At 38.3% G+C, this 12,772-nt stretch overlaps 2 protein-coding genes across 3 annotated transcripts; one reads left to right on the forward strand and one right to left on the reverse strand.

Annotated features, from left to right (window-relative positions):
* Positions 1-2,030: 2,030 nt before the first annotated feature.
* morn4 (MORN repeat containing 4) lies at positions 2,031-6,813 on the forward strand. The gene is made up of 5 exons (XM_077236393.1): positions 2,031-2,185; positions 2,577-2,655; positions 3,266-3,380; positions 3,500-3,609; positions 5,718-6,813. Exons 2-5 carry the CDS (start codon positions 2,589-2,591, stop codon positions 5,864-5,866), a joined length of 441 nt encoding a protein of 146 aa, XP_077092508.1. The 5' UTR covers positions 2,031-2,185; positions 2,577-2,588; the 3' UTR covers positions 5,867-6,813.
* Positions 6,814-8,157: 1,344 nt separating this feature from the next.
* ankrd2 (ankyrin repeat domain 2 (stretch responsive muscle)) lies at positions 8,158-10,873 on the reverse strand. 2 transcript variants are annotated; one of them, XM_077236395.1, is made up of 7 exons: positions 10,742-10,873; positions 10,482-10,586; positions 9,252-9,350; positions 9,064-9,162; positions 8,859-8,957; positions 8,685-8,783; positions 8,158-8,587 (listed from the first exon to the last, which is right to left on the reverse strand). In XM_077236395.1, exons 1-7 carry the CDS (start codon positions 10,778-10,780, stop codon positions 8,489-8,491), a joined length of 639 nt encoding a protein of 212 aa, XP_077092510.1. In that variant the 5' UTR covers positions 10,781-10,873; the 3' UTR covers positions 8,158-8,488. The 2 variants fall into 2 exon arrangements, with proteins under 2 accessions (XP_077092510.1, XP_077092509.1); XM_077236394.1 differs by lacking the exon at positions 9,252-9,350.
* Between the last annotated feature and the right edge of the window lie 1,899 nt (positions 10,874-12,772).

Consider the following 12,772-nt stretch of genomic DNA (forward strand, 5'->3'; position numbering starts at 1 on the left):
CATTCTGGACACCATCTGAGCCAAACAAGTTTATCTTAATCTCATCAGGCTACAGGACATGATTCCAGTAATTCATGCTCTTGAACAGGTTGCTCTCAGCAAACTGTTTGCAGGCTTTCTTGTGAGCCAGTTTCAGAAGAGGCTTCCTTCTGGGACGATGGCCTTGTTGCAGTGTGCGGCATATGGCCTGAGCGCTGACAAGCTGACCTTCCGCTTCTGCAACCTCTAAAGCAATGCTGGCACGATCATGCGTCTGTTTTTGAAGCCAGCTTCTGCACGAGGACTCAACTTCTTTGATTGACCCTTGCGAAGCCTCTTACAAGTGGAACCCGTCTTGGAAAACCTCTGTATGACTCTGGCCACTGTAACTCAGTTTCAGGGTGTTACCAATCTTCTTAAAGCCTAGGAAAACTTTGTGGAGAGCAACAATTCTAATTCTCAAATCCTTAGAGAGTTCTTTGCCATGAGGATGCCATGTTGAACATCCAGTGGTCAGTATGAGAGAATTGCACAAATTGCAATTGCTATTTTAACAAAAATGTCTGTATGTTGAGTTATTTTCAGAGGACAGTAAATACATACTGCTATACAAGCAGCACATTGACTACTCTAAAATATATCCAAGTTTAATTTCTATAGTATTGTCCCTTGAGTAGATCTAAAATGTTTGCTAAAATGTGAGGGGTGTACTCACCTTTGTGAGATACTGTGTGTATATATTGTATAGGAATCATACACCAACATACACCATAACATTACAGATGTTTGTCTTTTTTACTCCAACCAGATGATGCTAATCTGCCTTCAAAAACTGGATTTTAAAGGCATTGTCTATTTTAACATGAAATACAGCTTTAATTGGAAAAAAGATATCCTATTATTTTCAATGGGAAAAAATATAAATTATTGCATTTATATTAATTATTAACATAAAATTGTCTCAAAATACATAATAAAAAAGAAAAAAATATGATTGAACAAAAATATACAGTGGTTTTACTGAAAATAAAAAATGTCATATTTCAATAAAAGACATCAGTCTTGAATCAGTCAATAAACCACACACTGTGACAGTTTACCAAACATGCCCCGCTAATGTACAGTTCTATATAGTGTGTAATATTTAAACCTACACAGTATGTGCTTGTGCAAAAATTGAATCCACTCTGAGAAAATGTTAACTGCCAGGACCAACATCCTCAGACAAATAATTAAACAACTGTGCTAGTCCTCACCAATAAAAAGAGGTTCATTAAGCACCAAATAATGTGTAAATTAAAATGTTAAAAAGGTATGGGGAAGCTGCTGTAACTGTAATTCATCTTTTAGAAGTGTCACTTGCTAACAAATGGTACTTCCAGGGCAATTTCTTGCTCAAATAGCTTACTAATCTAATAAATGAAATGTCTTAGCCACCTCTGTAACAAACACAGGTCACAGAATGGTAAATTAAACATTCTAATACCATGAAATGTAAATACCTGCCAACAATACATGTTTATACAGAATATGCCTCAGAATATTCCGCTCAATGACAAACGAAGACTTTCAGGAAGTTGAAACTTACTTAAGACTAGTTAAAATTAATTGACTGACCTCTTGGACATATTTGAGTTAATTTGTCAAACCTGTTTCTCAAACGTTTTTTTCTTTTTTTGCACTGTTAAGCAGAATGTACTGCTACTACATCAAAGTATAATATCAAAATATAAACTACATTTACAATTTATGTATTTCTCGATGTTGTGGCTAACAGGTTGTTGCTGGTGGTTGACAGGTTGTTGCTAAGCGGTTGCCAGGTTGTTGCTAAGCGGTTGCCAGGGTGTTCTGGATGGCTAATTACTGCCTCGAGTCAAAAGAGTGGTTTGTTCAAAATAACTAACCATAATATGAGAAGTAACTTAGTAACAGTGATAACGTTACATGCCTTAGACAACACTGAGGAGCCCATATCTCTTCACAGACCACATTCCCTGCCATTGATCAGCCAATCAGCGCTCATTCCACATCCACCGCTGAGAAAAGCACACAGTAAAACAACGCGAGATCTTCTAGGGGAGAGATATTCAGAGAGAGGAACGTAAGACCGGCGACTGCTGCGAGCCAGAACCCGATTCTTTCTCCACGAATCCGCTGAACAAAGCGAAGGGTTTCATGCTCTTGAGACTGCAAAGAAACATTACAGGTAAATTAAATCTCTCTCTAATGAAATTAGAACACAGCGCGGGGGTTTACACGGGCTGCGAATAAGAGGCGGGTGACGTCATCCCCGCCGCTGCTTTATTTCAGTCCGTAAATGTTTTAACGTTTTTACTGTTAATGATACATTACAATAATAATGATACAGTGCTGGTTGAAAGTGAAGTAGCATGGGTTCTACTTTATTAGACCGAGCATTATACAGCGCACAGAATTGCTACTATAGGTTTGTGTGTGGGCATAGGTGATGTCTTATTCATTATTTTATTATACATAAATATATTAAATCATTGGTTTGGTGGTCTATCTATGTTCATCATCATTTGATTGTATTATGTTAATTTTGCCTTCTTAATATTCATTTGTTTTGTCTGCAGCTTGGTGGAGGTATGACATTAACCAGGGGCTCCTTCACTTATTCCAGTGGAGAAGAATATACCGGAGAATGGAAGGAAGGCAAGCATTTTCTTACACTTTGCATTACTTTTGAATTCTCAGGAAATTTTTTTCATAAATGGGGTAGGTCGTCACGTGTTTCAAATGCTGCACTTTTATTCATTACTTAATTTTCTATTTGTCAAAAGAACATTTTTGTATGTTCCATTTGTGCCGTTTCATAATTACATAATAATAAAGGCTATATTCCAAATGAATAGGTTATATATTATGGAATAATTTTGGATTATTCTTATGTGGGTCATCTCTGTGAGATGTGAACACGATTCTATACATCTATACACAAATTCTACTCTATACTTAACAGTTTTGACAACTCTTACATTATTTCATTTTCAGCTACCGACTGACTTAAAATGATGGAAATTATCTTTTTTATATATAATTTAGGTGTTGGATGACATACTATAATTGCTACAGAAAATGTAAGCATGATTGATTTCAGTTGTACTGTATATCTGACAGTGCTGACCAAGGACACAGATGTGAAACCTTATTTAAAAAAAGGTTTATTTCTGTCATAACATGTAGAAATGGTGGTGGTCCATAGAATTAGTATATTGGATGAAAACTCAGTGTTAAGGAATGAAGGAATGTGTTTTCTATTCAGGTCGGAGGCACGGTAAGGGCGAGCTGAAGTTTGCCGATGGCACCTGTTATAAAGGTCACTTTGAGAACGGCCTGTTCCACGGATCAGGGGTGTTAGTCTTTCCCGATGGATCCAGGTGAGTGACCGTGTGATCAGATTAATTTTGATGCGTACCTACTTAAACTGAGATGAACACATTGCCAGTGATACTGCAAGACTAGTTACATGGAAAACAACACTGTTTCTTAACAACAGGTACGAGGGTGAATTCGCCCAAGGAAAATTCCAAGGCGTCGGAATTTTCAGCAGGTTTGACGGGATGAAATTTGAAGGGGAATTCAAAAGTGGCCGTGTAGAAGGACATGGTAAATATTCCACTTTAATTTTACAATAGCTACTTTTACAAAAGGAAGGCTGAGCTCGATTCTAATGAAATTCCTATTGGATTGATAGTGGCGTAGACCTCAAATAATCCAATCAACAGGAAAAAATTAAGCATGTAAATGCTTGAATCAGACTTTCTTTCTCAATCGGATTCAACATTTTCTTGCACACATGCGCAATGCAGTGATGCGTTCAGGTTTTAAGGGGTGTAACAATATAGTGTGTCACAATATATCGCAATACAAAAATGTAACAATATGTATCGTGGATAGTGACAATCTGTATTGTGTATATTTCATCCAAAATGAAAATTACTGTGTGCATTTTTTAGGTTTAGTATCATTACTACATTAAACTACTATATATAATTAGGGCTGTGAAAAGAATATTTCTTAAATATATACATGCATGTGTGTGTATTTCTATATACAAAATAATTATACACAGTGCACACACATAAATTATGTAAACACAAACTTTTATTTTGGATGCGATTAATCACGATTGATCTTTTCCCAGCCCTATAATAATGCAATGGGCAAATATTTGTGGGTCCTAATAAAGCCAAATATTGTATATTACCAGTAAAAAGTGGCCTACATTATTTTAAATATATCTAGTCAGTGACAGAGTCATGAATATTTTTAGTCTGGTGTCACCATTGTCCTGAGCATTGGGTTACCAGCACCAAGTCCAATCCTATTCATTTACACCCACAATGTAATACCAAATTTAGCATTTTAATTCAATTCAATTCAATTCAAATTTATTTGTATAGCGCTTTTCACAATACACATTGTCTCAAAGCAGCTTTACAGAAAGTGCATTTCGGAAATGTACATAGAAAAATACACTCAGTTAATCAAGTATTAATTTATGGCATAACATATCGCCGGCGTTGAGTCGTCTCTTCACAGGCGTCGAGTCGTCTCTTCACAGGCGTTGGGGCTAGAGGTCTGCGCGGGACACAATTTTCAGACCCGCTCCCGCAGTGTTCAGTCCCGCTCCCGCCCGCTCCCGCAAAGATTAGTCATTTTTAGTACCGCTCCCGCCCGCATCTGTGATATAATGTCCCGCTCCCGCCCGCACTTTCTGTCTGACGAAAGGTCTTGGGGAAAAAAATGCGTGCACACAAAATTCCTTACCAATACTTGGTAACATATTTATTGGTCCCATATTACGAACAGCATAATATTCACAACAGTACTTTATCTGAAGCACTAGAGGCGCTCTGTTCCTCGTCCATGCTGTCTATTTTGAACTTGAACTAGCTTTCGAATTCGAACTCGGAGCAGCGGGAAAGGAATTGTCTCTAAACAAGTGTGCGTGAGATTAGGCCCCGCCCTACCCGACAACATTCACAAGTTTAGGCTGCTTAAAACGTTTTTATTGCTGCCAATCAGAATCTCCCTCACAACTTCAAATTATGTACGCTACTTTAATCATTTATATATTTTACTTTATACTCATATTTAATTTGCGGGAGTGCAGCGTATGATCCCTCCCGCCCGCACCCGCAAGTGCACCTCATCATCCCGCCCGCTCCCGCAATGACCTTTAAAAATTTGTCCCGCGGGAGTGCAGACCTCTAGTTGGGGCATCTGAAGTCTCCGTGAGAGGCTGGATACAAACTGGAGCTGACGAACGCTATTTAGCGTCCCGAGATAAAGGCAGATGGGAAATAATTAGCATAGCTGATGTTCATAATGTTAATGCATTCGAACTGATTCAGCAGTAGTATTAAAGGTTAAGCATTAAGTGAATGCTTGGCTAAAGAGATGCGTCTTTAATCTAGTTTTAAACTGGGACAGCGAGTCTGAGCCTCGAACAATATCAGGAAGGCTATTCCAGAGTTTAGGAGCTAAATGTGAGAATCAACAGTACATTTTTTGTTAACCTTTTACCAGATGTCTTGGAGTATCGCAATAATATCGTATCGTGAGTTCAGTATCGTGATATTTATCGTATCGTGACATGAGGGTATCGTTACACCCCTAGTAGGTTTACAGTCATTTTACAGCTTTCGAACGTGCCTGTGTTTGTTTAGTTTTCTAGCATGGATAAATGTGGTCTTATTTCCTTCGCATAGGACTGCTGACTTTCCCAGACGGCTCCCATGGTGCTCCGCGGAACGAGGGAGTGTTTGAGAACAACAAGCTTCTGAAACGAGAAAAGTGTCAGGCTGTGGTGCAGAGAGCCAAGAACTCAGCATCCACTGCCCGCAGCCTCTCTGTATGACAAACTGACCTCAGTGAGAGCACCCCCCCTAACTCAGGCCATCCCCGAGTACATTACGGACTGTACAGTCACTAGTAAAACGAGCAAATCTGATTGTGGATCTGCGTTCAGGGGTGATCTCTGCCTTCACCACATAACAGAGCTCAAACAAAATGTGAGACCCATCAAACCCTCAGGGACGGATGAAAGTGTTTCCATTCCTCACGTCTCTATTTCACTCACATTGTTGCTCTGCCTTGGTTTCCTCTGTGGCTTAAACATCACAAAATGATGGACGTTTGTTATGGAGGCACGAATAAACTCAAGTCACCATCAGAGGCTCTGCTGGTACGGAAATGTGGTCAATGTGGTAAATGAACTCAATTTGCCTTTGTCAGTCTGCTTCTGCGATTGTATCACTTACAGTATGTTTGACTTTATCTTTACTATTGTAGCTGTTTGTGTTGAAAATCAATATTGTCTTTATTGCACATTTGCCTTAGTTATTGCATTAAATATCAGTATTGCTGGATTAAAATCTTTCTTGTTACCGATGTGCAACAGTGGTGAGGGAAAGGTTTCAGCTACTTGTCCTAATTTTAATTATTTGTTAATTTCACTCATTTAAAATGAGTACATGTGATTTACTAACACATTGTATATTGTGAAATAATGGTTTTAGTTGTACTGCTCATGTACATCACAGAAAACTATTTGAAATTATTTAAAATGTATTGGGCAGATTCACTTAAAATGTTTGATGACTGATTTAGGTGTTTACACTTTATTTTCCTAAACTGACTGCTAATGTTTCACTGTTCCCATCATCGGACAGAAGCCTTAGTCACTATCATCTAAAATATACTGACACCAAAAATAATTTTGCACTGTTATTTATTTATTTGAGCAGAGAATCAAGACTGACATGAAAAATAAAGTGAAATAAAAGTCAGAAAAGAGTCACCAAATCTACATTCTGCTGCATATTTTTTGTCATGTTTATTCTGCCATAGTATATATTCAAATCTTATAAAGGACAATCATTTATATGAGACTGTTACATAAACTACTGTTCTAAAGTTTATGAAAGAAGTCTCTTAATATGTTCACCAAGGCTACATTTATTTCATGCAGTACAAAACACAAATGGTAATATTCGGAAATATTATTAAAACCCAAAATAACTTTTTTCCATTTTAATATATTTTAAATTTGTAATTTATTACAGATGAATTTTCAACAGCCATTACTCCGGTCTTCAGTGTCACATGATCCTTCAGAATTCATTAGGTGTGTTCGACTTCATGTGGCGCTGCGCTGACCAATCGAAGCATGACATCAAAGAACCGCGAGAGCGATTTGAAAGCATACGTATCCCTTTATATTTAAACATGTAGCCTGTTATTCCGTGTCTCAAGATTAAGTTAACAGTATTTACAGGACACAGAATGTCACAGAGCACTTATCCAGTGCTTCAAGCACTAACTAAAAGCACTGCAGTGTGTGACTAAAAGCTTTCTAATCATAGAACAACTGAGCGTTTTAAACATGATTCACAGGCACACTCTGTTGTTTCGCGAGGCTGCCAGTGACACCAGGCCAAGAGATCAGTTTGGGAACTGGATGAGCCAGGCCATGGATTACATCTCTAATACAGCAGCAAAACACACACCGAGTAACTAACTACAAAGCAAAAAGAGCTGGATGTTGATTCATAAACAATCCTATATTAATCATATATTAAATGTTTGCTTTTAGGCTCTGTCTGTTGAATTGTCATTATATAATAAAGCACGGATGACGTATGTGCCATATCAGTTTCCTCCATCCAAAGCTGTGTCATTGATGAATCAGGAAACTATGCACAGCAATCAACATGTACCGGCACAATAAGCCATTAACAAAACTAGAACGTTAAATACTTAAGTTATGCAAAAGTCAAATAAAATGCTGCGCATGCATTTCTCATTTCAGAAACTACTATTCAAATTGTCAATACAAAAATGATGTATAGTGCCGACCATCCTGGCATTTACAATGTAATCATCAACCATTTCTTAACCACACAATCTTAAATTACATGTTCACCTGAGTAATGCATATATATATAGTGTTGTCAGATCGAGATTAATCACATCTACACACACACACACACACACACACACACACACACACACACACACACACACACACACACACACACACACACACACACACACACACACACACACACACACACACACACACACACACACACACACACACACACACACACACACACAGAGAGACTCACATGCATAAGCCTCATTTCTTTATATAAATTAATATAATAAGTCCTTATTCATTTAGTTTCTGGTCCACATTGACTTTCATAGTAGGAAAAAATACTATGGAAATCAATGGTGACCCACAACTGTTTGGTTACCGACATTCTTCAAAATATCTTTTGTGTTCAACAGAAGAATGAAAATCATACAGGTTTGGAGCAACTTGAGGGTGAGAAAATGACAGAATTTTCATTTTTGGGAGAACTATCCCTTTAACACAGAAAGCACATAGTTACTCAGGCAGAGGTGGTGTTGTTCTCAGCCGTGCACCTGTTCACAGTGACTCTAATGAATCCAACGCATCTCCATGTGTCCGTCAGGCCTGACCAACGTCCCTCATCTGATCCAGTTTCTCCAGTGTCTCCTTAGTGTCAAACTGCCATTGCTTCACCTGTTCAGTGGCTGTAATGCCCTCCTGAAACAAACAAATTAAGTGCTTATATCCAGCGGTTTAGACTATAAATTGCATTATATTTTATCAGAATGTTTTTTCTTATCCAGCATGATCTTACAGCATTCTTGATCTGCATATCGGCTCCAGCCAGTATGAGGAGTTTTACAATTTTATATCGATTTAATCTGACAGCATCATGTAGAGCTGTGTCTCCTTCCTTTAAAAGAAAATGTTTAAACTTGCATGATCCATATAATTGTTTTGCTTTCCTCATGAATCATTCATGTGTTACCCAATCTTTGGCATTAATATTGATTCCACTGGCTTGAAGATGTTGGACCAATTCGCTGTGACCGGTCCGTGTGGCCACATGTAAAGGTGAGCTAAGCAGCTGTAGGGGAGGGAGTAATAAGATTTGACCATATTATGCAGACTTGCGACAGTTTATTTTTACATAAACTGTACAGTATTTTTGTCTTCCAGTAAAAATATTATACTTTGTCTCTGACGTTGATATCAGCTCCCCTGTCCTGAAGAACATTCAGTGCTGAGAGACTTCCACCTCTGCAAGCCCAATGTACAGCCCTGCAATCCAGCTAAACCATGGACAACAAAAGCAAATCAACACAATCACAACACCATTGTAAGAATGAATTGACTTAATAAACATTTATAATGATTTCACCCTGTCTTTAAAGTTGATATCAGCTCCTTTGTCCAGCAATGTTTTCACTATTTTAGCATGATTTTCCAGAGGAGCCCGATGGAGAGGTGTTTTTCTGAACTAAGACAAACAGTTGTGTGAGCAACAGAGTCATCATAGTCAGAGAACCAGAGTTATCATAGTTAACGAAAACTAAAATCATAAAATAAATCTGTTACTTGAATCAAAATACATGTTAACTAAAATAAAGTTTAATAAAATATAAAAAATATATAAATATTTCATTTTTAGCTATATTGCCAATAGAAAATATCTCATTTTAATTTATTTTGATGGTAAAACTTTACAATAAGATAAAAAAAAAATCTCCGACTACTTTGACGTGTTTGATGTGGGAGTGGAATAGGTAGGTTGTCACAACGAGCGAGAAAGGTTTGCATGGATCACGCTAAATCTCCAAACTCCGGGGAATCACCCGCTTTGTAGCCAAGTATGGTGTCCCATACTCGGAATTTGTGCTCTGAATTTCAACCATCCAAGTGCACACACAGCAGTGAGTTTTTTAACACACACACACACACACACACACACACACACACACACACACACACACACACACACACACACACACACACACACACACACACACACACACACACACACACACACACACACACACACACACACACACACAGCAAAGCAAAGCAAAGCAACCCTTTTTGCTGCCGTGCCCAGGGAGCGATTGAGGGTTAGGTGCCTTGCTTAAGGGCATCTCAGTTGTGGGTAATGAGAGTGGAAGAGAGCACTGTTCATTCACTCCCCCCTACATTTCCTGCCGAATGAGACTCGAACTCAAGTCCGACTCTCTAACCATTAGTCCACAACTGCCCCTTAAAAGTGAAATGCTGTAGTCAATAATTGTATCCCTTAAAACTCATCTTTGATCACCAAAATTACATATTTAAATGTTTTTTTTTTCCTGTAAATTTATTTTGAATCATGCCTTAAAATAGCTTGAATGTAAGTCTAGACCCTTGCTTCATTTAGTGAATGTGGAACCATGAATATGCAAATGAGCTCCGTCTCCACGCGTTATACAGGCTCGTCTACAAGTCGATGTATCAGAATGCGTTTTATGTATTATTTTAGTACTAAAGCTTTGACTTAAATTAAAATGAAAGCTGATAAAAACTAAATAGTATCTCACTGATATAACACTGGAGAGAGCATGTCATTTCAGACATATGGCACCTCATTCCAGGTGTTTGGATCTCCTCCATCTTCCAGAAACTTTTCAACTACTTCCATCTTTCCCTGAGCTGCTGCTTTTAAAAACTCCTCTGGTTCAACAAGTCCCTGATAAACACCAGAGAGAAATTTCAATGGTTAAACACTCAAGACATAGGCAAAAAGCAAAAAGACATAGGCTAATTAAATAATACTTATATGCAATACTCAAAATGTACATTCTGTAATAATAAAGACAAGAAAGACAGATGGGTTTCCCTCACCACAGGAACATCCATTAGGCCTTTGGAAGCTCCGGCCATGGTTCTTGATTTTCTTATTCTTCATACGCAGCTCAATAATATTCTCTGCACCCCCCAGATCAACGACAACACGCCTCACACGTTCCTCTGCCTGTATGAAAAATTCACTTCTCTTCATCACTGACTGATCCTGGTCATTACAGCACATGGGGCATTCTTACAATAAAATTGGCTCATACGGTTTTTAATTCACAGGATTGTAAAAATCTTGTCACACTGATTTTGAAATTTTGATATTATTAGTACAGCTTTCTGTGAAGATATACGAGTGTACACTTGTGGATGATTAACATGCTTGCACTTTATTTTTACAGCATATACAACCAATGCCTCTTTTTTAAAGCAAGTTATAGAGCAAAAAAAGTTATAAATAGGTTTTACTCATTCAGAATGATGGTGTAGTTATGGCATCTACCACTAGGGTGCTAAAGCCAACCAGCCAAAACCCTGACCAGCAGGTTCGATCTTGTTCTGGGAAATATCTCTCAAAAATACTAATAAACTTTGTTTCTTAGTTGTCCCAATTCAGAAGCTGCATCCTTGAGAAGGCCGCGAAGGTCGGACTGAGCATTGTTAAATGGAACGGTCTAGCCTACAGAAGATTGTTCTTGTCGGCTATAAACTGTGACAGCTGCCATTAAAGAGTGGCTGTAGCGTTTGTACTAGACTTTTTTTCAAAGTTATATTAAACTGTCTGAAAACAAAACGGTTCACAAACCGTTTTAATTGTTCACCGTGTTCCATTTCTGTATAGAAAAAAGTATAAACTATATATAAATCGCATCTTAGTAGGATGTGTGAACATTTGAACTGCTTTAAAGGTTGTTGTTATTTTTAAAAAATTTGTATCCTGTCGTCACTGGCGCACAATAAATTCTGGGGTAGGCAAGGCCGCGAAGGATCAATTTGTTGTATCCTTCATTTCATGGGAAACGAAGGCCGCATTTAGGGGGCGCATTTTAAAGAGCCTTCAACAGCCTTCGTTGCGCCATGGTGACACAAATGTCCTTCGAAGGATGTAATCTCTGAATTAGGACAAAGCCAAATATGGTGGCTTTGAGTTTGAGGCAGGTGAGTTTGATCAAGGTTGGAGATAAACTTTGAAGGAAAATGGACTTCGAGGGCCAGAGTTGAGAACTCAAGGTCTAGATAATTTTTTCAACCAACATAACTTCACATTTACACATTTGGCAAACCCTTTTATCCGAAGCGACTTTCATTGCATTCAAGCAATACATTTAGTTAAATTCATGCATTCCCTGGAAATCGATCCCATGACCTTGCCGGTGTTAGTGCCATGTTTGACTGTTCGAGCTTCACATGAAGACAATAAGGATAAACTAGAATGTACATTTCCTGAAAATGCGAGTGGTGCTTTCAGTGGCAAAACTCGGCACTCGGTTGCTAGGGTGTGGTTACACAGTTTACCATGGTGATATTTACAGACCGATTTCCCAACCAAAAAAAACAAGCCCACCTCCATGTCTATACGATGTTCTTCTGATCCAAAGATATGATCTTTCAAATTTTGTGCCAATGTTAAGTCTATGTAACTTTTTTTGGCCGATTTATCACCCGTTGGTTGAATATCGTACACCCGATCGCTTATTAAAGACATAGCACACCTCTCCTCAATAAACCGCTCGATTTGACATCTCATTCATGGGTGTACGACAAAGGGTGCAGGAGGAGTAGTGTGCCAAAGTTTAAGTATGAGCAATAACAATAGTGATGCCTTGCCTTTACAAGGCACCACTAACTAGAATGTAGAAAATGTGAGTGGTGCTTGCAGTGGCAAAACTCAGAACTCGGTTGCTAGGGTGTTGTACATGATTGCATACAAGCCAACAACCATTTCTGTACGATATTGTGGAGCTGAAATATGGCATCTATATGTTGCAATATGATTGCTAGGTGGCTCTAAACGGTTGCTAGGGTGTGGTTACACAGTTACCATAGTGATATTTACAGTTTGATTTCCCAACCGAAACA

Source organism: Siphateles boraxobius, unplaced genomic scaffold, assembly GCF_051911475.1.
Source record: "Siphateles boraxobius isolate OS27281-9 unplaced genomic scaffold, OSU_SipBor_1 20, whole genome shotgun sequence".
NCBI classification, from domain to species: Eukaryota; Metazoa; Chordata; class Actinopteri; order Cypriniformes; family Leuciscidae; genus Siphateles; species Siphateles boraxobius.

Excerpts from the sequence above, each read along its gene's own strand:
- ankrd2 (XM_077236395.1), bottom strand. The coding sequence starts at position 10,780 with ATGGCCGGAGCTTCCAAAGGCCTAATGGATGTTCCTGTG. Across the intron at positions 8,958-9,063 it reads ATATCAACGTCAGAGACAAA|CTGCTTAGCTCACCTTTACA; the intron begins GTATAATATTTT and ends CCTCCCCTACAG. Across the intron at positions 8,588-8,684 it reads ATATGCAGATCAAGAATGCT|GAGGGCATTACAGCCACTGA; the intron begins GTAAGATCATGC and ends TGTTTGTTTCAG.
- morn4 (XM_077236393.1), top strand. The coding sequence starts at position 2,589 with ATGACATTAACCAGGGGCTCCTTCACTTATTCCAGTGGAGAAGAATAT. Across the intron at positions 3,381-3,499 it reads GTCTTTCCCGATGGATCCAG|GTACGAGGGTGAATTCGCCC; the intron begins GTGAGTGACCGT and ends TCTTAACAACAG. Across the intron at positions 3,610-5,717 it reads TGGCCGTGTAGAAGGACATG|GACTGCTGACTTTCCCAGAC; the intron begins GTAAATATTCCA and ends TCCTTCGCATAG.